This window comes from Centruroides vittatus, unplaced genomic scaffold, assembly GCF_030686945.1.
Source record: "Centruroides vittatus isolate TY-2023 unplaced genomic scaffold, ASM3068694v2 scaffold_2569, whole genome shotgun sequence".
NCBI classification, from domain to species: Eukaryota; Metazoa; Arthropoda; class Arachnida; order Scorpiones; family Buthidae; genus Centruroides; species Centruroides vittatus.
In genome coordinates this window covers 360,121-382,090 of record NW_027122690.1, presented here as the reverse complement: position 1 = coordinate 382,090, position 21,970 = coordinate 360,121, and the positions used below count along the sequence as shown (strand labels likewise).

The following is a 21,970-nucleotide window of genomic DNA, read 5'->3' as shown; positions in this document are numbered from 1 at the left end:
GACAAGATGAGATATGGAAACCTTAGGGGCTGGAGGCCCCGATTAACTATATAAGAACTTCTGATGCAAACTGGAAATCATGTTATTTCAATTCAAAAATTTTATCCTGAAAGGTGTTAAATAGATGACCAACATGATTTTATTGTTAAAGGAAAGGTATGATGTACAGGGGCAAGCCTCTACCAATTTGAAGTGGAAAGCATATATTTTAAATTAAATAAATTGATGAACCATATGGCCGAGTGGTCAAGGTGGCAGCCTACCATTCTGCGGAACTTGGGATTAAACCTAGATGGGTTAAATAATTCCCAGGAAATTTTTGGGGAATGATCCATTTGGATAAGTTTGGCGCCATCCCTCACCACCTAGCCACCCCATTGTGGGCCTGGCCAAACCCATAATGGGCTTGCTAAAAGAAGGCTTTCTTAGTGCCTACAGGACAGAGTTAAAAAACTTAATTAAATTAAAAATATCAGTAAAAATTGCAGCATGGCATTGTGACGATGTCACAATAAATAATTACTCATTGTTATATAATTTTTAAATTTATTACTTAAATTTATTAATATTTAATAAAATAATTAAGAATAAATGTTCTTATTAATATAAAAATAAACTGTAAAATTATTTAGGGTGGATATAATGTTGAATCAGTCTCGGAAGGAATTGTTCATTGCACAGTTGTTCTGTTAGGAAATTCATGTCTTCCATTAAAATCAAGATTGACTCCTTCTCCTAAGTAAGTATTTTTATTAACGTTATGATTAAAGGAATTAATATAAATTTTAGTTTTTCAAATCAGTCAAATAGTAGTTATTTTATGATGGTTAAATGTGTTATGAACAGAATGTCTCATTATAATCAAGAGAAAATAATTTAAGATATGTTGTTTATTTTGTGAATGATATTATGAGGTGATAAGGTGATTGAATGAGGGTGAAACAAGGTCATGTAACACATTTTTGTATGTATCTACCACCAAATGTGATGCACTATGACAAAAACAAGGTTAAATAATGGTAGCTCGAACAGTGCAGAGTTCTATGAATTTAGTTTATAGCTCGTTTTACATGCATCACCCCCTAAAAAATTAGGAAAATACATATTATGTAGTATTTGTAAACTTTTACCATTAATTAGCCTGTATTACAGGAGGCATTACGATAGTAATAAAATTCTCAAACTGTTTTTTTTTTACCACTATCATAGCTAAAAATAAATTTATGTCGTAGTTTTGTCTTTTATGTATACAATAAAATTTATAAATATCATCAGGAAATTTGAAAAATCATTGATTTAGAGATATTGGTAATCTTTAGTGTTTGATCAAATATTTAGCATTATTTGGTATTTGGATATATTCTACCACAAAGTAAGTATTTAATGTTTGGCTGGATACTAAACACAAGTATTCAATATTTGGACAGAGTGTTTCCTCAAAGCCAATAGTGTTATTTTGAGAAGAGAAAAAGAGAGAGAAAAGGATAAAAAAAAAATAATACACAAAATAGAATGAAAGTAACATTTAAAATCTCAGATGTTTAAAAATGTTATTTACTTCTTTCTGAAACAAATACAGCATTAAAAAATTATCTTGAGCAAATATTATTTATTAATAATCACAATTCAAGAATGATAAAATTGTAATGAAGAAAGATTAATACTCCTGCACTCATAGGAAGTAAGCAATTTTGTTTTTGTTATCGTAAATACTGTACTCCAGCTTTGCCGAACATATTGCATGTATACTAAACTAAATACAGTACTTTGCAGTGGTGCCAAAAAGTGACAACCTCAACGGCAAGATTTAATTTTTTGTTAGAAGTTATCATATATTTGGATTGATAGAATAATACATATAAATATTGATTTAAAACCAGATTTATTAATTATAGGGAATAAACTATACAGTTACAAGCTAAAATAGATAACTTTAGTGTTTTCATAAAAGTTGTCTTGTGATTTTATTTAACAGATATTAAGAGATTTATTCAAAAAGTACATTGAGATATTTTGTATATACTTTTACTTTCTTCAAATACATTTGAATGCCTGAAGAAACAAGTAATCAAGCAAAAAATATTTAATGTAATTTCTTGATTAAACCCAATGAGTTTATCTTTAAAAATACATATTTTCTCCAGTTTATTTGAAATCCCAGGGTTTATTGCCTTGCAATAGAAGACAAGAGATAAAATCCGAAAGATACTTTTTATTTTACATTTTTTGAAGTATTATTATAATATTTAATGATTGTGTTTATGGGTTACGGATACAACATTTTAAAATAATTACTGTTTTTGTAGTTAACCTGATTCAATGTTTTTCAATTTAATTGTTACATTGTCATTGTCAAAAGCGGGATCTTGAATACCATTTTCTGATTCAAATTCACCGTCTCCAATTTGAGTTTTCTTAATTAATTACTCTTAAGCTGATAAGCTCTTGACTTATAAACTCAATCATGCCATTCCCACATTCAATATTTAACAATATTTATAATTTTATTTACATAAATATTCCTGTGAATCCTGGAATAGAAAGGTTTAAGGTTTCTGCATTAGTTAAAATATCAGAAATATTCTATTGATCTTAATATATTTCTTAAGCATCATTCAGGAATTTATAAAATGTTTATTCTCATGCAATAAATTAATATTGGTTTGAAAGTGAGTTTCGATGTTATAGAACAAAACTTCATTATCTATTTTTCAAGTATTATTTAAATAGATGTTCATTTATATCTAACTCGTAGTGGTAAAACCCGGCTTTAAAATCATATGATTGAGATCACGTACATTTACATAGTTTTTTTATTATTTCTATGGTTATTTGAAGAGATTTATGTGTGATATAATGAAAGATTGCTATTCTCATAAACAGAATTAAGAAATAACTTTGAACTAAGGAAAGAATTTGTTCATGTGAGATATCTCTCACATATTTATTCTGTTTTACATTAGTTTTATCAAGACCAGTTAATTCTATTTCTTAATTCTGATATGAAAATAGTTCAATAAAATAACATAAAACATTATTTCTTATTTTTAAGTATATTTTATTAGATCATTTTAATGCAAATATCTGAAATATTGAAAATCTGATTACACGTATCCCTTGCTTAATGCTGTATTGCTTAACACAGGATTTGATTAATGCACGAAATTAATTGCGGCAATCTCTTTATATATGCGGCAGAAGTTTTAATTAATGTGGCTTTAACAGCCATCTTTACTTAACATAGATACTGTATTTGATTAATGTGATTTTGGTATATGCGGTAACATTGAGGGATTAATTAATTAATCAAAGGATACCTGTAAGAGGACAAACTGTTTTTAAAAAATATTAATTTTAATTCAAATTATTTGTCTTTTTCCAGTGCAATTATAACAATCAAAAATGTTATTGAAACACACAAAAAGTATTGGTCTTCATTAAAACTTGATGGTAATATTTGTTTTTAAATATAAAGTTTTGAATAGGTATTTATTACTTATAATGAAACCTAATTATTTTAGATTTAAAACTAAGGCTATTAGTTTTATCATTTTCAGACATACGAAACTACTTTTATTCAGATATCTTTTTTTGTTTATATCAAATATATATATATATATATATATGTCCATTGACTCTATATTTTAATATATAACCAAATAAATGTAAGCATTATACAAAACCAATGTATAAGGTACTCCACAAAAGTATAGAAATGCTCAAAAAATTGGTTTTTTAAGGTCAGAACATGCACTAATAGAAACAGATTTTTTTATGTGTAATTCAGCTGACTTCGTGGCTGACTGCGAAATAGCGAGGAAGTCAATTTACATACTGCCACATAAGTATAGAACTGCCATCTTTCTCACAAGTTTGAAGTGTGAAAGTATTTTTTTTTTCATTGTCTCATGGTACCCATTCAATAGACTTTAAGAAAGGACAAATTGTAGCTTTGAGAAGCACTGATTTAAGTCATCAGGCAGTGCAAACAGCATCAAATGTTTGAAAAAGGTCATTCAGTGTTATTTGTCAAATCCTACAAATTATGGACTAAAGCACAGAAGTGGACATCCTTCAAAGCTTATGCTGCAAGACCGCAGATGAATTATTAATGCCGCTTCTAATTCTGCAGTGTTCACACACAAAATTTGGGACAGTTTTGGTATTTAAGTACATCACAAAACCACAACAACATTGTTCAGTCTCAAATGAGAAGTGCCCCTGCTCTTAAGCCTGAGTACAAAGCTGCCCGACTCAATTTTACTAAGAAAAATATGGCCACTCAATGGAATAATGTAAGTTTTTTGTTTTATTTAGACTTATCATGCTAGCATAAAAAATAACAATCTTTTTGTCATATAGATAATCTTTTCGGACGAAAAAAACCATCTGGCCATCCAAATTTAATTTGGATGGCCAAATGGTCTAGCGTTCTACTGGCATGATTTACAATAAAAAGCCCAAGTACTTTTCATGAAGGAACTTCAGTGGTGGGAGTATTATGGTTTGGGGTGCTTTTTCTGCATTGAGAAAATTGGATTTGGCATTCATTACCTGTTGCATGAACAGTGCCGACTATCAACAAATTTTGGAGAACAAATTGCTGCCATACAAACAGATTCAGAAGAATTCCTCTTATTTTTCAACAGGACAATGCATCTATCCACGTATTACGAAACTGTGATTTGAAAATAAACGAATTGGCCAGTTTGTTCTCCTAATTGCAACCCTATAGAAAAAGTTTGGGATCTTGGTTGACCAAATTTATGACCAAAATCATCAGCATGCTGACATTGAACACTTAAAACAAGCAATTGTCATTGCTTGGAACTCCCTTGAAGCATCGATCATAAAAAAAGTTGTCGATAGCATGCCAAATTGCATTTTCGATGTTATCAGTAAAAGAGGTGTGCAAATAACTTACTAAATTAAACTATTTTGTAGTATATAATTCTTTTGCATTTGTTTACTAGTCAATTCTATACTTTTAGGGTGCTTAAAATCAGTTTTTTTACAATTTCTGCTGTTTGCTGTAATATAGGAAACTACGAGTTTCGACAAATCACCATATTTTCTGGCATATAAGACGACTTTTTAACCCAGGAAAATCTTTTCAAAAGTCAGGGGTCGTCTTATACGCCGGAGAGTATGGTATATATTCATAGATCCTGAACAATATAAGAAAGGTAACTACATCATATGTGTAATTCCTAACGTTTGTATAGTAAATTTGCAGTGGTTCTATACTTTTGTGGAGCACCTTATAACAATCAAGATATTTTCTGCAGAGGAAAATGAATCATTTACAGGCTAGAAACAGAAAACAAATATAAATGCAGATTTTTTTTGTGATTTAGAAGTATAAATATTTAGATTTTTATGATAATTTTTATGTCCAATATTACTATTTGACAATAAATGCAAGTCAATAAAGAAATAGCAGTAGACTATTATAATTGATTGATTACATCTCATATCATAGAATTTTTAAATTTAATTTTATAAAACGTACATTATTTAATATAATAAAATTTAATAATATTAACCTAATAAAAATAATTTGTTTGATTTTTCAGTGGATTTGCCTTCTTATGAAGCTGAAATAACTCCTTTATACACTGGTGAATTAAAGTAAGTAATCGAAAAGATTTTTAAAATTCGTTGTTATAATTCAGAATAAGCAAGCTATCTAGAATATATTTTGAACCAAATTTTAAATATAATGTCTTAAAAACAATTAAAGTATGTGATTAAAAGGTGCTCTATAGAAATTTCATAAAAATTCTACAATTAGAAAATTTAAATTACCATAATTTCCTACCTGTAATACATAGCATTAAGTTTTTGTGGACAAAAGTTTGCCGTTATCTAATCTGCCCACGATTACATTGTTGTTTATTTGTTTTCTTAGTGCATTAGCAATGAAATGCAATTTGCAAAAGCATTTAATAATTAAAAAGAAATATTCTCAAATCAAGGAAAGAAATTAATTTTATTCACTGAGTTCATTTTAAAGATGCACAACAAAAGTTTAAAGATTGGTTTATAGTTTAATAATGGCATGGTACTGGGACAGTGGAATTCATGAAGTTCCATTAAGTTTACTTTGTTATCACTTTGCCGGATGTCAAACCATAAACTACATCAGGGATGGGCAACCTGCGGTCCGTGTCGCATAAAATATGAATAAATGTATCAATTTCCCAGCTTAAGGAAGTATGCAGCAAAAATTCAAACGTTATTTTCTACAACTTATGTTTGTGAATAGTTTTTCTGCAATGAATTTAGTAAAAATTAAAACAAGAAACCGGTTAACAGACACATCGAAACTAATTTAAAACTAGCAGTGACTAATATTTAACCAAATCTTTCTGATATATTACGTTTACAACAGTTTCAGAAGCTAAATTAAGTATACCTATGCTAATTTATAATTATATATGAATAAATAATTGTGATTTACTGACATTATTTTCCTCTTTTCTCTTGTATGAGGCCCATGTCGGTTAAGTTTTGAAATGCAGCCCTTATATAGAAAAAGGTTGCCCATCCCTGAACTACATAATGCTTGATGCTACATCATCTTGTCTTTCAGTCTTACCAAATCTGTTGCAATGACTTTTCCACAACTTTTGCAAGTTGCCATCTTTAAATTGTGGTAGGTTTTAAACATGATTGATATATGAAATTTGTGTTTTTGCAGATGTTGAATAGTTAGGTTAACGTTTGGCTATACAGTAGTAATTCTGACTATTAATGTGCTGATCTAATGCTATTAATATCTACTGATGAATCTAACTCCTAAGTCATCAAATCATACTTCTTCAGCTTCTGGTATTTGAAATATGGAAAACTACTGAATGCTATTCATTGTGGTGAATATTCTGGTTTGCATGCAGTTTTCCTCCTATAATAAAGTTTTATTTTGTATATTCAGAAATATGGACTAAAATAGAAATTTATATTTTTTCATTTTTATCCCTTTCTGTTCTGTGAGCACTAAAAGGGCCTTTATTCCCAAGCTTAGTATGGGCTAGGCCAGGCCCACAATGGGATGGTTGGTGGTGAGGGATGGGCCTGACATATCCAAGGAAGATTATCCATGGTCTATTTTGGGGTTGCTCACCTGGTCTTTTAGAGCAATAGGCCAATGCCTTAACTACGTCAGCCGTCTGGTTGTCAATTAAAGAACTTACTCGAGATACGACACACGACCCACCCTATTTCTCCACCCCTTGACCTTTAACTACCAAAATTCAACAGCATTATTCTCCCTAGTATACAAAACCTCCCTGCAAAATTTAAGAAATTTTCGACAAAAAGTACAAAAGTTATTAAGCTCCAAAGATGGTGAACAAAATCGTGTCACACACACACCCATATTTTCTCTCCGTTATATATAACAGAGCTTGGAAAGTAAAAATGCATATCATAAGCATTTTGGTAGGATCAGATGTTTTAAAATTAAAGTTTGCATTATTTCACATTTAATTATATTCATCCGCATATTTATTGTTTATTATTTTCTTCTATAAGAACATTTACTTATTTATTTTGCAAACAATTTTTATTAGATCAGAAAATGTAGCTTATGAGCATGTGAGAAATAAAATTGATTGCCCTTGTCTTCTTCCTAACTGGTGCGCTCATCTTCAATTTTTAGCTCCTGCAGAAAATTGTGAATTTAATGTAGATTATTGTGAAAAATGTGGAGAGAAAAATCAAACTTGTTTATGTTTGCATTGTTTTAAGGTAAAAAATAGTTTTTCGAAAATTTTTTGGTAGTTTTGTGTTACAAACCTATCTAATTCAAATTTTTTAAATCATTTTATTAATAGGTATACTGTGGAAAAAATGCAAATGATCATATTTTTCATCATATGAAAGAAAACAAACATTACTTTTGCATTAATAATTCTGAATGCAGAGCATGGTGCTATGGCTGTAACTCCTTCATTAATAATTTAGTAAGTTCAATGAACTTTGTCTCTTCAATTACTTTTATTTAATTATACTTTTATATTCATTTTTAAATGGAATCTTTCAGATGACAATTGATATCCAGAGACTCGTATACAAGAAAAAATATGGAGTAGAACTGCCCTATTTCAGCTTTGTTTAGATAAAGCAAATTATTACGGTACAACATTCTGAATAAATTAATCATATATTTTTAAATGTATTACCCGCATTTTGATAAAATTTAAAAAGAAAATTTTTTACACAAATAAATGAAAACAATACTTTTTAATAAACTGTTCTTGTTCTTTTTGTGTATAATCTCATAGTCGTTACACACAAATCCGTCTTAAATATATATAAAAGGTCACTAGCTCTAGCAAGATTTAGAGTTGTGCTGAGTTACATTAATTGTTACAAATGAATTAATGCAAAATTATAAATAAATTCTGTAATTTTTTTTATAAATATTTCAATTTAATAATGTTTAGTATCAGAATTTTTCAGAAAATTTTCACGAGACATTGTTCTACAATAGGTTTTTTTATAATAAGCACATTTGATAAATTTGATTACAGTAGAGTTCCTCAAACTTGACCGTGGTCTGATGTGGACTGAGAGGGTGACAAGTTTTATGGCATAACGATGATGTTAGTCTAAATAACAGGATTTTCGTAAAGTTATTATATGTGCAAATTCATATACATGTTAACTATGCACCAATAATGACTATTTCTATTTGTAGTTAAATTTTAAGTAGAAAATATTGGTTAGTCAGTGGCTACTTTTGAGTTAGTGACATTTGCATTGTGGTGTTTTGGAGTGACACCTTGGAAAAAGGGTTATATTATTTGTTAACACATAGAATTGATGCTATTATTAAGTATTACCTGTAAAGAATGATAGATCTTAGTATTAATTGTGGAAGTAATAATTAGATTTCATGTATTCTTTTTTTATTTTGAATGACAGGTTTTATGGAATGTTGAGTTTTTGGGACTCCATTATATTATGGATGAAGAATGGAAACTACACTCCTTATCCATCCATATATTTACAGCCTTTTCCATAGAAAAAAATCCATATATTGTGTATTGTTGTAGAATATTCAAGTAAATCAGAGAGAATTTAAAATTTTAATTTGGTAGATGTAGGGATCAATAATCTGCAGATTTCTGCAACTGTTGATGTTATATAGGTTTCATTTAATAAACTAAATCTTTTTAAAAAATTTTTATAATGTTGCAAGTTTTAAAAGGACTTTTTTCATACCATTATGCATTCATTCAGAGCGTGCTTTTGAGAATTATCTGCTGTTCCCAATGACTACAAATAATTCTCAAAAGGTGCTGTGATTCAAGAGATCCTGTAACCTGTTGTTGCCTTTCATGGAACGTTTGCAAAGGACAATTTTCCATTGCGTGGTAATGCTCACCCACAAACTGCTTGTCATGTGCCTTTGTCATGTTCAAACTCTTCCTTAGCCCACATTCTCTCCGGATCTTCCCCAATTGAACATACTTGGAATATGCTTGCATGTCAATTGAAGCCACCACAGCATCTTCATCTTCAGCAGTAATTGCAGCAGTCTTGGGAAAATCTGTCACAGAATAACATTCAAACCTTGTTTGACTCACTCCATGCCAAGTCATATTTCCATAAATATTGCAACTACACATGGCTTTATACTGATATATATGTATGTATCTTGATCCTTGATCCTACACCTGTACGATCCTTTCAAAATAGGAGTCTGCTTTGAAATTATCAATTCTTTATCTACTTATTCACAATAGACGGGCTGGTTGGCCAACCAGTTAAGATGCCAACCTACTGCTCCGGGAGATCTAGGAATGAATCTGGATAGGTTGACAAACCAAAGTTTTATTCTGAAAAATTCAACGTATGCTTCCTTATTGAGAGTTGTTCCTCGGGACATGAAATATGCAATTACACGTTTTCTACCTTGTACATAAATGAAACACGAACATGGCTCCTACTTCAAAGTCTGTCAAGGATATATTATTAATAAAAAGATAATATGAACGAGCAATTATATATTATGACATGCCAGGCTAAAATTTTTAATCACTCTTAATTTATTTGATTTAAAATATGTTTTTCACCTGAAATTAGTGTCGTGCCCCTGTACATCATACTTTTCCTGATAACAACAGAGTTGTGCCAGTCACCTATGTAACTCCATTCAGGGAAAAATTTTTGAATTGAAATGATGTGACTTCCGGCGCAAACCGGACGTTCGTATATAATTAATTGGGGCTTTCTGCCCCTAAGCTTTCCGTATCATATCTTGATTTTCTTCTATCTAACTCCGTTCTCTAGATATATTCTAACAATATCTCGTTCAGTGCTCTACGTTTACCGGTGTTGTGCTTCCATCTCGTGACTAATATATAAGTTTTAATGAATCCCAACGAAAATTTCATTAAATTGATTTTTACGAAATTATAAAAAATTCTGTAATTATATAAAAAGTATTATGAGATAAGCAATATTTTAATACAATTTATCATTTATCCGTTTATTTATTTCAGAAAATTTTACGTAAGAATACTCAATGACATTTTCATAGCTAGTCCACAATAAACAAATTAAATAAAAAAAAATAAAATAACAATAATAATTGTCAGGTGTAATTATAGTAATGAGTGCATATTGTTTAATAACACGATTAAAATAGATTTCGAACGTGTACTTTCGATTATCGAGAAAAACACGGAATTATGGAGAAAGAACGGAAAAATAAACCCAAATCGGCGTTTAATATTGGGCAATTCGTCCTGAATAACAACAGATTTTATTTCGATTGCGACACTAATCGATCCGAAGACGGGGCGATTTGTCGGACAAAATGCCCCAAATGCGACAGAATGCACTCCGGAATCGGATGGTGCCGTTCCGTTACACAAGAAGAAGAAAAGAGCATTTTGGACCGAAACGGTTTCGAAAAGTTGACGAAACAATTAAATGCGATTATCGAGGCTCGAGGTCGGAATGGACGGCGGAAGGCCGCAATCGAGCAAAGGTCAACGTTTCATACGGAGACCACCGAACGGGAAGAAGCGCTACATTCCGAACAGAGCACCGAGAGCAATCTTCTTTCCTCGGAATCGCCAGAAGAGAGCAGCTCGGAACTCCTGGAGGAATGGGACAACGATGCGTTCTCGATCGTCACTTCGGAAGGAGAATACGAATCGGACGAAGTTAACCACGTGAGGATCTTCGGCTCTCTGAAGAACTGCGGCAAGATCCACTCAAACTGCAAATCGGAGGAAGACCCGAGTGCCGATCGTCGTAGAAAAACGTCTTTTCCGAGATCCGCGCGGTCACTTTCTTCCGTGACCGAATTGGAGCCCGTCCGCGCGGAAAGAAAGTCGAAAGACGGAAATAAACTGTTGTTCCGCCATCGAGCCAGCATCGACATTCACGATTTAATGAACGAGAACGAGATTATTCTCAGCGACGTGTCGCGCGAAGAGGACGACGACGAAGGCGGCAAGAAGCGCAGAAAAAGTCGAAAGAGCGGCGCCATACTGGGACGGATCGACGTCTTGTGCAAAGAGATTAAAGAACTGGAAAAGCAATTGGAGGGGAAAAGAATCGAGTTACGTAAACTTCGACTTCTCTAGTTTTAAGCACGTGACTCAATTTCTACTCCTGGAATATTTATTGCGGAACGATGATTTCGCCTGAAAATTTAATGAAAATCTTAATTAAAAATATTAAAGTTTTAATTTATTTATACAGAAATTGTTTTTCCCTTATTAATGCGTTTTTTATTTCTTCGACTGTTTCTAACAAAAAATTCGATTGACAATATTCATCTTAATCCCGGTTTAAATATTCCAATAGACCAATAAGAATATTTGTATTTACCCATTATATCGGCTCTACAATGATGAAGAGGTACAGTACGTACGTTATAATTAACATTACGCGAACGAGATGATCGTCTTTTTGCAACGAGAATAGAAACGAAGACACGATTTACAATTTTAATCTATACAAAATATAAATTCTTATTTCGGTCGTCAGATGGCAGTTGGTTCTGTTGTTCAGTAAAGAGAGCTCGAACGCGACAGTAATCTTTATCGTGTCTAAAGTATGGATCTATAAAATGCGACTTAATTAAACATTTTAAATTTCTAATCTTCATTAGATAAAAGCTTACTTTACATGATTTTTAAGCGGATAATTTCACAATTAATTTATGAAATATTCTCTTCTCTAACACTTCTACCATTTCCTAGAGCGCAAAATTTTGCACTCCATTTTTTTTTTTTTTTTTACTGGTGTCTCACATTAGTGAGAATTTTATTTATTTATTATAATTTTTTTTAAAATTTCATTCGTCGTAAATTGAGTGAAACTAAATTTAAAGTGAAACTAATGGTGCAACGTGAAACTTATCCGGGAAATAAGGAAGTCGAATGTCTTGTTTGATCGCCGGAGCTTGAAAATGTCTTAAGACCGAACACATTTCGAGCTTCGATAAGAAAGAATTTAAAAGTCTTCGTGACTTTAATTCCCATCAATGTAATAAACTCGATTTTTTCAGTTATTTTCCCATTTATTTTTGTATTACTGTGCCTAAAATATTGTCTTATTATACACTGCGGCTGTAGGCCAACACATCTCGTCATATTCTATCATGTTTGGGGGTCGATTTACTTATAAGTTACATGCAGACATGAAGTAATGAAGTGGCTGAGCTTAATCGGTAGTGCTTATATGTAGTATTTGCAATATTTGCTTTCGCTTTAGCTACTGTTACTTTAACTGTAGTTAATGGGTGTAGTGCTAGCTGAAGAAAGTAAAATACCACTTTTCAGTTTACCCCTGTGATTTTTATCGGTTAGGGGGCCGTACACCTGGCCAATAAACCAGAATCAACAATGGAAAAATCGACTTATACGCCGATATATACGATAATTAAGATTAAAATTTTGTGTAGTCAAGTTAGTTTCCTCTTCAGCGAATTCCTAAAGAGCGTAGTGATGCGAATTAGCCTACAGCTTTATAATAAGTAACGATTTGTTCTATATTTACCCGGATGGAAAAGATAAAACACCTTCAAATAACAGTAATGTGGAGAGAAATAAATTGACAGAATCATAAGTTTCGATAATTGAATCGAGGAAAACAAATGAAACAAAGTAATTTGAAGAGGTTTAAACAAATACATTGCCGACTATTAAACAATTGAAGTTGGATAAATGTGCGGAAACAAATGCTCTTTAACATACGCTCGTTCAAACTGTCTACAAATTACATCGAAGAGAGTGGAATTCTCTCAATAAATGGACCATTCTCAAATGAATATAATTCACGCCGTTCGAATTACACGCCAGAAATAAGAATCGGCAATAGTTTTGATTTTACGTGTCGAAAGGCAGAGACGAGGACCTTTTTTTTTTTAAATTGTTTACAGGTGGAAGAAGAAGTTTATTTAATAGATTTTCTGAAGGTAAAAATCGATAGGAAGTGATATCAGTCGCCCGCAGTTATGACGTTTTCGCTGTCATTTCATTTAACTTCCGGAGCAAATTGTTTTGTCTATTAAATCATCTCTGGCAACAAACAATTTCCTGGATAAATAACAGAAATGACCTAATGAATCCGTTATTGGAGTCTCGCCCAGTCGACTGGTTTATAAATCTATCCGCGCCAGACAGATATTATACTGTGATTTAATAGGCACTTTAATTGATTTAGGATTAATTAAAGAATATTAAGACACGCAATTTAATTCTACCGGAGTTATGCCAGAGAAATGGTTTTACTCCATCGATCAATCCTACCTTTTCCGTCGAAATTCCGTCATTTATGCTAGACAAATTTGAATTCAAAGTAACGAATTTAAATGATAATTCTACGCCGAAATCGCCTTTCCTGCCCGGGATCTCTCGATTATTACGATTATTTCTAACGCAATAAAAAGTGAAGAGAGTTCATTAAATGCCAGGAAACTCAATTAACAAAAGTTATATATCGAAACGTTGTTAAATCAAGGAATAATTCATGTTTAAATTCTGAATTATTGAAAAAATTCTCGTAACGCAATCCTACGAAACCCGTTCGGTTTATTTACGACAATTTATTTAGTTAATTAATTTAAATTATCAAAATTGATCGATAATTTTTTAAATATTAAACACTTTTAATGGCTAATTTATTAGAAAATAACTGATATCTGTGCCTATAAAACTTCCAGCCACCATCGAAACGGTAAAGAAACGTTAAGTATAAAGGATCGAAACGTAACATTTTTATGTAGATCCTCCTGGGATGTTTATATTTTTTTAAATATAAACATCCTCCAGCCGGGCCTACGCATAATTATCTAAACACAGCAACATCCTACATAATGCACGGTACGTAATGGAGGAAGGAAGAGGAGGAGGAGGAGGAGGAGGAGGATAAAAAAATTTACAAGGTATCCAATTACACGAAATACGATACTTTAGTCCCAATTATTAAGAACTCTGATAAATCTAAATGATGATCCAATTATGTTAAGTTTAAGAGAAGTCTCTACTCGTATAAATCCAATTAGCAAGTTTAAAATATCACAAGAACTATCGAGTGTCGTCAGATTAAACAGTTTTAATCTCGACTGGGGATTTACTGGATTTAAGGAAATGTTTTTCCCCCCTAAAAAAATTACCCTTGTTCCTGCGATTTTCATTACGATTATTACAAAGTTGGGTATAGTCTTTTTCAACGGGAGGGAAGGAAGAATTTAGGAAATATTCATGTTACACATTTAATAATGATATTCTATAATTTTACATGGAAAGAATCTAGTTACGGGTGTATGCCGCTTTACGAGGATGTAATCAAACTACATTTCGACTGGTCGTGTCTTAGGAGGGAGGAGGAGGAGGAGGAGGGACATCAAACGTTAATAAAACCCCAAACATATTCATTTATTCAGCTGCGGAGATATAAAACTTGTGTTTCGTAGCAAAGGGATCGTAATTTGGTTACGACGCGAAATATCCGGAAGAATGGGGAAGACTTTTATCCATTACCCAGACACGTCCCTACGTACTACACGTCGTGCAACCGAGCATTTAATGGAATCTGTTAAAGCCAATGTGGGTTGATGTCTCGAATCGAACGATCCGTTCAAATGAAGTTTTCGGACCAACCCGTTTTACGATTCGTCCATCCGGTAGCTAAGGTAAAGACGACGTTAAACTAACCAATCGGAACGAGAAGTCTGCGGCTTGCATTTAATTTTTACAATTGTCGTTGAGGGATAATAGAAGAGAAGAGAATGGAATCGTGCGGTTTTAAAACTCTTTACCCGATTGAACTGGAAGCGGAAATCGTCTAGTTTCTTTTTCTTTCTTTCTTTCTTTCCATCTGCTTCGCCGTAGGTCGGGGTGACGTCCTCGACCAGACTGGAGTGTGTGTGACAGGTGGTAGACAGAATACAAGAGAAACACATTTACTTGGATGGTAAGGTCTTACTTAGATCAATGAAGGTCGGAAGAAGCTTTGTTGTTTTTTTTTCCTCTTCCCCTTCATCTCTTGTGGCGTCGTGTTGAACACTGGTGACGCAGCTGGGAATTCCTTTCTCTGGAGAAAACTTTCTAAGTTTGTTTTTGCTAGACGGGTGTGGCTTTTACACCTAGTTCCGTGGAGGATTTTCTTTATCTAACGATCGCCCAAGCTGTTAAAATACCAGTTTACGGGATTTTCGGATCAAACGATTTTATATATATATATAAATAATTATTTTACCAATCGAATCGAATAAAATAATTTCGAGTTTATTTCGCCATAAAAAGCGGCGGTTAAAAGACGATAATTATTGCGGCTGGAAACTGCGCTTTTTAATACGATTTTCAAAAAATTTCCGATTTTTTTTTGTATTCTGAGTAATAAGAACTTTTTCGGCGGTTTTCTTTCGTGAATGAGCTTTAAACTAGACTTTAAACCGCTTCGTGATTCTTTTTCCCCTAGATCTATCGGATCCGCATCTGCGATTTACGATCTTTTCTTTATCGATGTCAAAACGAAGGTTCCTTCTAATAATGTTAGACATCTGGACCAGTTGATACGACATCGGTTTCCGATAATCATTTCTCTCCTTTGTCCTGCAGGTGTTATCTATACATCATTCAAGACTATTTATCGCCACTAAAATAACAAGTGAAAACCCGATCGTTCATCGTCGATTTCTTTAAAGGCCTCCAGACTATTTTCCTTTTTTTCCGAAATTTTATTCAGCTTCTAGACATGGCGTGTCTTCTCTTTTTTTATCGTACAAAGCAAAATATTTACTAGAATATACTATACACCCGAATTAGGATCAAGACAGCATTGGAGCGGATCTATCATTAGTTAAAACTTTGCGAAGTTTGACACCAGCGAAAATGTTCTCCCTGAAATGGAGGTGTAAGTTTTAAGTGTTTTCGTGTTTATAAATATAAAAGATTTGGTAAAAGAGTTTATTGTTACCCTTGTCTCTCGATTTCTCCGTCGTTAAGGTTGGCAGGATGAGGGCTGGAATCGTTGCAAAAGCCGCTATCGTTGCTGCTGTGTAGACTAGTTGAGCCGGGATGAGGAAGTGGCAAAGGTGAAGTAAGAGATCTTCTAGGAGGACGTGGAGGACTCACTGGATGTCCTTCTGTAGTGGAAGCGGAGGAGGAGGAGGGATGGGACGATATGGACGGGGTGGAGGAGGTTGGAGTAAGGACGGAACAACGGGCGGACGTACCTGTGAAAAAAGTATATATATTTATGATCTGTCACGATTTGTCGAGTTTGCGATAAGATAATTTTTACCTTAGCCGATTCGACCGGAGGAGGATCGCCAAAGGTCAATAATGTTGGCGCAATTATGGGCGTGTGTTCGCCTCTAGATAGTTGGATAGGAATGGTATGATGGGTAACCGTGGTGAAATCACTAAAGGTCAGCGAGGTTGGGAGATCGGGACTTACGAGCCCTGGATGACGAGAACTAAGGAGAAGAAGTTTGGTCAGCTACGGATAATGTACTGTACACACATGTAAGTGGAAAATGTTACCTACCCAATATGTCTTTCGCCTTCTGGATGCCTCCCATTGGACGTTATCGGTTCGGTGTAGGCAATAGGAAACCATCCGCATCTGCCAGTAAAAGCGTTTGAATGAATCCAATTATTTGTATACATCTTTTACGTAAGGCCTGTCTATTACCTGTGATTTCTTAGATTCTCTCCATATTGCCAACCTTTATTCCTCTCGCCGATTAAAGCAATAACATCGCCTTCGTGGAAGCTGAGTTGATGTTCTCCACTGGACAAATAAGAATAGAGGGCTTTGACGTGACGGATTTCGCTCTTGGCGCTTTCTACCATACTTTTGGGACGAAGCGGCATGACTATAAAAAGTTATTCTCAGAAGGCGAATATTTAATTAGTGATTAAAATGATGAAGAACCAAACTAACCATATTCACTAGAGACGAGACTAGCGCTAGAAGAAGCCAAATTAAAATCGGATTTAGCCCGAGAGAGGGGACGTTGATAATTCAGCTCCTGAACGTCGCACAAATCTCCGCAACTGGCATCGATGCTTCTGGTTTTTCTCAATCCTCCTTGAGCATAACTCGATATGCTCAGGGGTTCGTTAGCCCCAATATCTAATAAAATATTCGAAGATGCGTATTCGCTGCCAATCCTGATGTCACTGGACGGAAATAGTTTTTCCATTGTTTCCGGTAGAAGTTCTCTTGCCGCTGCTACCTCGTTCCACTCTTCTAGGTGATGTTGTAGCAATGCCTGCCCCTAAAATAATAAAATTACTATCAAAATTTATAATGTAAACTTCCAAATCGATATTAAACTAGCGTAAAATTATCACAAAAGTATAGGAATTTAGATCGAGAATAATCAAGTGTACAATTCGGTTGATCGATTGGAAGGTCAGTCATTTTCCAGCATTTTTATGATGAAAACAGATAATATAGATTCGTCCTCTTATTGATTTTCTACGAAGGACGGAAATTACACACACACACATAAGATTATTTTATGGGGAAAAACTATGGATAAGTGTACAAAACAAGTAATTAGTATATAGTATATTCATTAATATAATCAGCTCGAGTTCGGACGAAGACTGGAGGGTGTGGTAGATTAATTCAAACCAATTAAAGAAGTGCAAACATAGCCTACTGTTTAATTCGTTGAATAATAAATTTATTAGATGATAAGATTAACTTTTATGTCGGCGAATAAATTAAACAGTTTAGATAATCGACTGTGTTTTTAAACACGATATAAACACAATAATATTAAAAATAAATCATTGTTTCGTGATATTTTAAAGCGTTTTTAAGGGCAATACGAGCTCAGAAAAAGACATTTCGAAGGACGTATCCGTGTATTTAATGATAACAATAGATAAGTACAGTACTATACTGTACATAAACACGCTCGATGATTTTTTTTATGTCTTTTATTTCCTGGTTGTATTAACAGAACGATCAAAAATGTTTGGGATTTACTAAAGTGAATAAGTGACTTATCCGAAAGTCAATTGCATTAATGGATTTTCTATGGATTTCTTTTTTTTTCCTCTGTTTTTTAGTGGATCGCCCGAGGCTGCGAAGACTTTTTAGGGTATTATTGGATTGATAATAGAAGAAATAATGCCACGGGCATTTGTCTATTGTAAATAAAATTCTTCGTACGAACCATTAGATCGATGATCGATTGATCTTGGCCAAGTTTTTATCTTAAGATAACTTTATAAAACATAAGTAGATGTTAAGAAAGAGTTTACGAATGTCGTAAGAAGGGATGGAAAATGATTTATATCGGCTGTTAGGATTGATAAAAGGGGGAAATTTTCAAAAAGTTTCGAGTGAAAGATGTTAGAAGAATCAATTGCTACACTAAATGGGTTATTATATTACGAAACGGAATCTATTAATCAAGTAGTAAAGTTCATCTCGAGAGAGAAAGAGATGCAGAACATAAAAGATAATTCTTGGCAGGATAAATGCCAAATTAAATTATCGGTTAGCATAATTTGATTCAATATTTATTACTTGCGCTCTTAGTTGAATTCTTCATCGCGCAAACAACACTAAATTATATTTACAAAGAACTAAACTCTCGGCCAGCTTTACTTTGTAATTACCAGTCATAAACATCTTTCAAAAAAGTTCTCTGTACATTATCTTAATTAAATATTTACGAAAGGGTTGGGAGATGTAGAAATATTTGAGAAGAGAGCGATAATTCGCCTAGCTGGTCTGATTTATTCGAGAGATTGGCCAAATTAAAAATGATATCTTTGGTATATTATGACGTTATCGTCTTTGGTCGACGCCATTTAAGCTCGCAACAATAATTTAATGGTTATTTACTGTATCCTTACCTTACCGTGATATACCAGGCGGTGTTTAGTCAAGGAACACTGTCGTTCCAGAACGAAACCGTATCTGCGCCTTTCTTGAGTAATGGCCTGGAAAAGATCACGACACTTAAGAATTTCTGGCCCGAAAGTGCAAATTATCTACGATATAGGGGTTGTAAAGAGTTGACCTGTTTCAGGCTCCCTACGCAGAAATGATCCAACTTCATCTTTTCTTCTTCCATTATCTGCATTTGCTGGAGAAATTAATTTAGGACAATGCATCGATCGGGCGAGTTTTAAATATATTTTTAATACCTACTTTGATTTCTTTGTCAATATTAGAGGATCTACTGCTCCTATTCTTTTTCCTCTGCTTCTTAACCGTAGAGACTGCTTTTAAGTAGCTATCTTGGAAGGATTTGTGTTGTTGAAGGAATTTTTTATGCTCCGTCTAGAAATTAAATAAAGGGAATCCATTCATCGTAAATGACGATTTGCATAATAAAAACATCGTTAAGTATACTCACAGCGACGATTTTAGCATCTTTCTCTAGATTAGTCTCCAATGGAACCAACAAGTCAACGTAGAACGCCTTCAGCTACCGAATGCAAAGGGAGCCGGGTTAAGATCATTGATAGCGGCGGATGATTTTGTTTTGTGAAAAACTAGGCATTTGCCTCATTTATTTTGATTAGCCAGCCGCCTCTTGACGGTTTCGCTATCATCCATTTCCTAATTAGAAAAGCAGAAAAGTGGATCCTACTTACGATGTTCATTTGCTGGGCCTGGATCTCTTTCTGCACGTCCAACAATTGCATCAGAGCGGTTCCTGAGTTAAAGAGAATAAAATCACAGAGTCATCTCCACAATCTTAATGGCCCAGAGAAGAATGAATTTAGATAATTCAATCTATGGTCAGCCGTGTTCATTCAACGGAGGGAACTTTATCGGCAAAGCGTAAAAGGGATTAAACGCTACTCTATATTTATCGATAAAACTTTCAATTTAATCGTTTTCGTATATTTTACTACATGGCAGAATTTCCATCTAGTCCCGTAGGGTCGCTTTTATCGGATAAAATTGAAAAACCTTTAACACGTGGAGGTCGTCCCATTGTCGAGCTAGTAATTGCAGAGAGAGCAGCTGTCTGAAGGAAAGGAAGAGTGTTAAATTGCAGGCCGATGTGATTTTTTTCTCCTCTTTGAAAAGACAGCTGTCACAGGATCCAAATCGACGAAGCGGAAAGGGCACGTCCGCAGACACAAAACTTTATGTTACTCACCGATATCCGTGCATCCTCCCCAAGTTCCTTGGTGGGCGTGACGGGCTAACTTGTGGATAGCTTCTATATACACTTTCGAAGCCGATACGGCACCTGAATATTTAAAGAATTCCTTTAATAAATATTTATTAACCGTCATCTCTCCGATAAGTATATAAGTTGTCGAGAAACTCTGGAATTTCCCATATCTTTAATACGTTGTAGTTAATTTGCGATAAGATCTGGTTTTACGATTCCTTTTAAGAGAATTACTTCCAACAACCCAGATAGCTACACTAATTCAACACGCGTGGAGCCAACTAAAAGGGAACAAATAGCCCATTCCGATGCAGGCTCCGTGTCTCGACGACACCAGAGTCCAAGTCGTATCGAATATAAATATTTAACAAGATCCAAAAAATAATAATAATAATAATTCTAAACACGATTCCGAATCACCTTTAACGAAGAACACATAAATCTCGACCGGAAATCGTGGTTAAAATATTTTAAAAACCTGACTAAATAACGCGTTCAATTAAAAATTAAATGCAACGTGTTGTTTGGCAAATTTCTAAAACTATAATTAAACTCTACAGGTGTCACGTTTCTAAGAAAAACATTGAATTTTTGGCGATAAGATTACTTAAATTGTCTTTGTAAACTTCGCCGTTGTTCGAGCAAAAAGCGCTAATGTAACGGACGAGTTTCTTAAGTAACAATGCCCTTCTGTATCTTTCGAGAATTTAGTCGAATCCACTTAAAAATAAGTGAAATACTTCTCACCGTGTAGAGCCTTCAAGTAGGCTTTTCCTGCTGTGATAAGTTGTCTGGCACACGGATTAAATTTCTCCAAGATATTCTGAAAGAGAATTACCCACTTAGAAAAAAAAAAATAATAATAATAAATGTCTTGCGATAAGTAAGAGAGCGATTACTGGTATTATTATGGAATATAAGTTATAATGAATGGGGGGAAAAATGCACCAACCTTATAGGTACCATCCACGAGCTTGGCAATCTCCTCCGTGTCCGTCATAGCGGGTCAAGAAGCGTTGCGCGCCTCACCATCTCGGGGTGCAGACTGTCGCCTGATATTTCCGCTCGCTACGTCCACACGGCATGACGTCACACTACCCACGTGATCGGCACGTTCTCCGGAAGCGTAGGGGAGGAAGAAGTGATTTGATGGTATGTGCAGTAAATCCAATTACCTTGCTTTAATCTATTCTGGTAGACGTATGAAAAGAGAATGTCTGAACAGTTAATTGTATAAATGCAAATTTGTAAAAATAATTGAAAGATAAGTAGAAGTGTAAAACTTGTTTATTCGATAATTAATTTTTTTCTCCTCTCTCTCTCTCTTCC

At 33.7% G+C, this 21,970-nt stretch overlaps 2 protein-coding genes across 3 annotated transcripts in view; one reads left to right on the top strand and one right to left on the bottom strand.

The window, feature by feature from the left end:
* HDAC6 (histone deacetylase 6) overlaps nt 1–8,255 on the top strand; it is a 32,992-nt gene extending 24,737 nt beyond the window's left edge. The window contains exons 26-31 of the mRNA XM_067285436.1: nt 633–739; nt 3,383–3,450; nt 5,577–5,631; nt 7,575–7,752; nt 7,839–7,967; nt 8,048–8,255. Of these exons, the coding sequence (XP_067141537.1) occupies nt 633–739; nt 3,383–3,450; nt 5,577–5,631; nt 7,575–7,752; nt 7,839–7,967; nt 8,048–8,122 (612 nt within the window). The 3' untranslated portion in view covers nt 8,123–8,255. The remainder of the gene's footprint in view (nt 1–632; nt 740–3,382; nt 3,451–5,576; nt 5,632–7,574; nt 7,753–7,838; nt 7,968–8,047) is intronic.
* An 8,207-nt stretch (nt 8,256–16,462) lies between these two features.
* On the bottom strand, nt 16,463–21,729 carry IRSp53 (Insulin receptor substrate 53 kDa). Of its 2 annotated transcripts, none has more exons than XM_067285500.1 (13): nt 21,594–21,729; nt 21,389–21,464; nt 20,624–20,716; nt 20,109–20,170; nt 19,868–19,939; nt 19,660–19,791; nt 19,529–19,594; nt 19,362–19,448; nt 17,425–17,761; nt 17,173–17,356; nt 17,026–17,103; nt 16,780–16,954; nt 16,463–16,711 (listed from the first exon to the last, which is right to left on the bottom strand). In XM_067285500.1, exons 1-13 carry the CDS (start codon nt 21,639–21,641, stop codon nt 16,607–16,609), a joined length of 1,515 nt encoding a protein of 504 aa, XP_067141601.1. In that variant the 5' UTR covers nt 21,642–21,729; the 3' UTR covers nt 16,463–16,606. The 2 variants fall into 2 exon arrangements, with proteins under 2 accessions (XP_067141601.1, XP_067141602.1); XM_067285501.1 differs by having other exon boundaries at nt 19,529–19,585.
* Nucleotides 21,730–21,970: the final 241 nt, after the last annotated feature.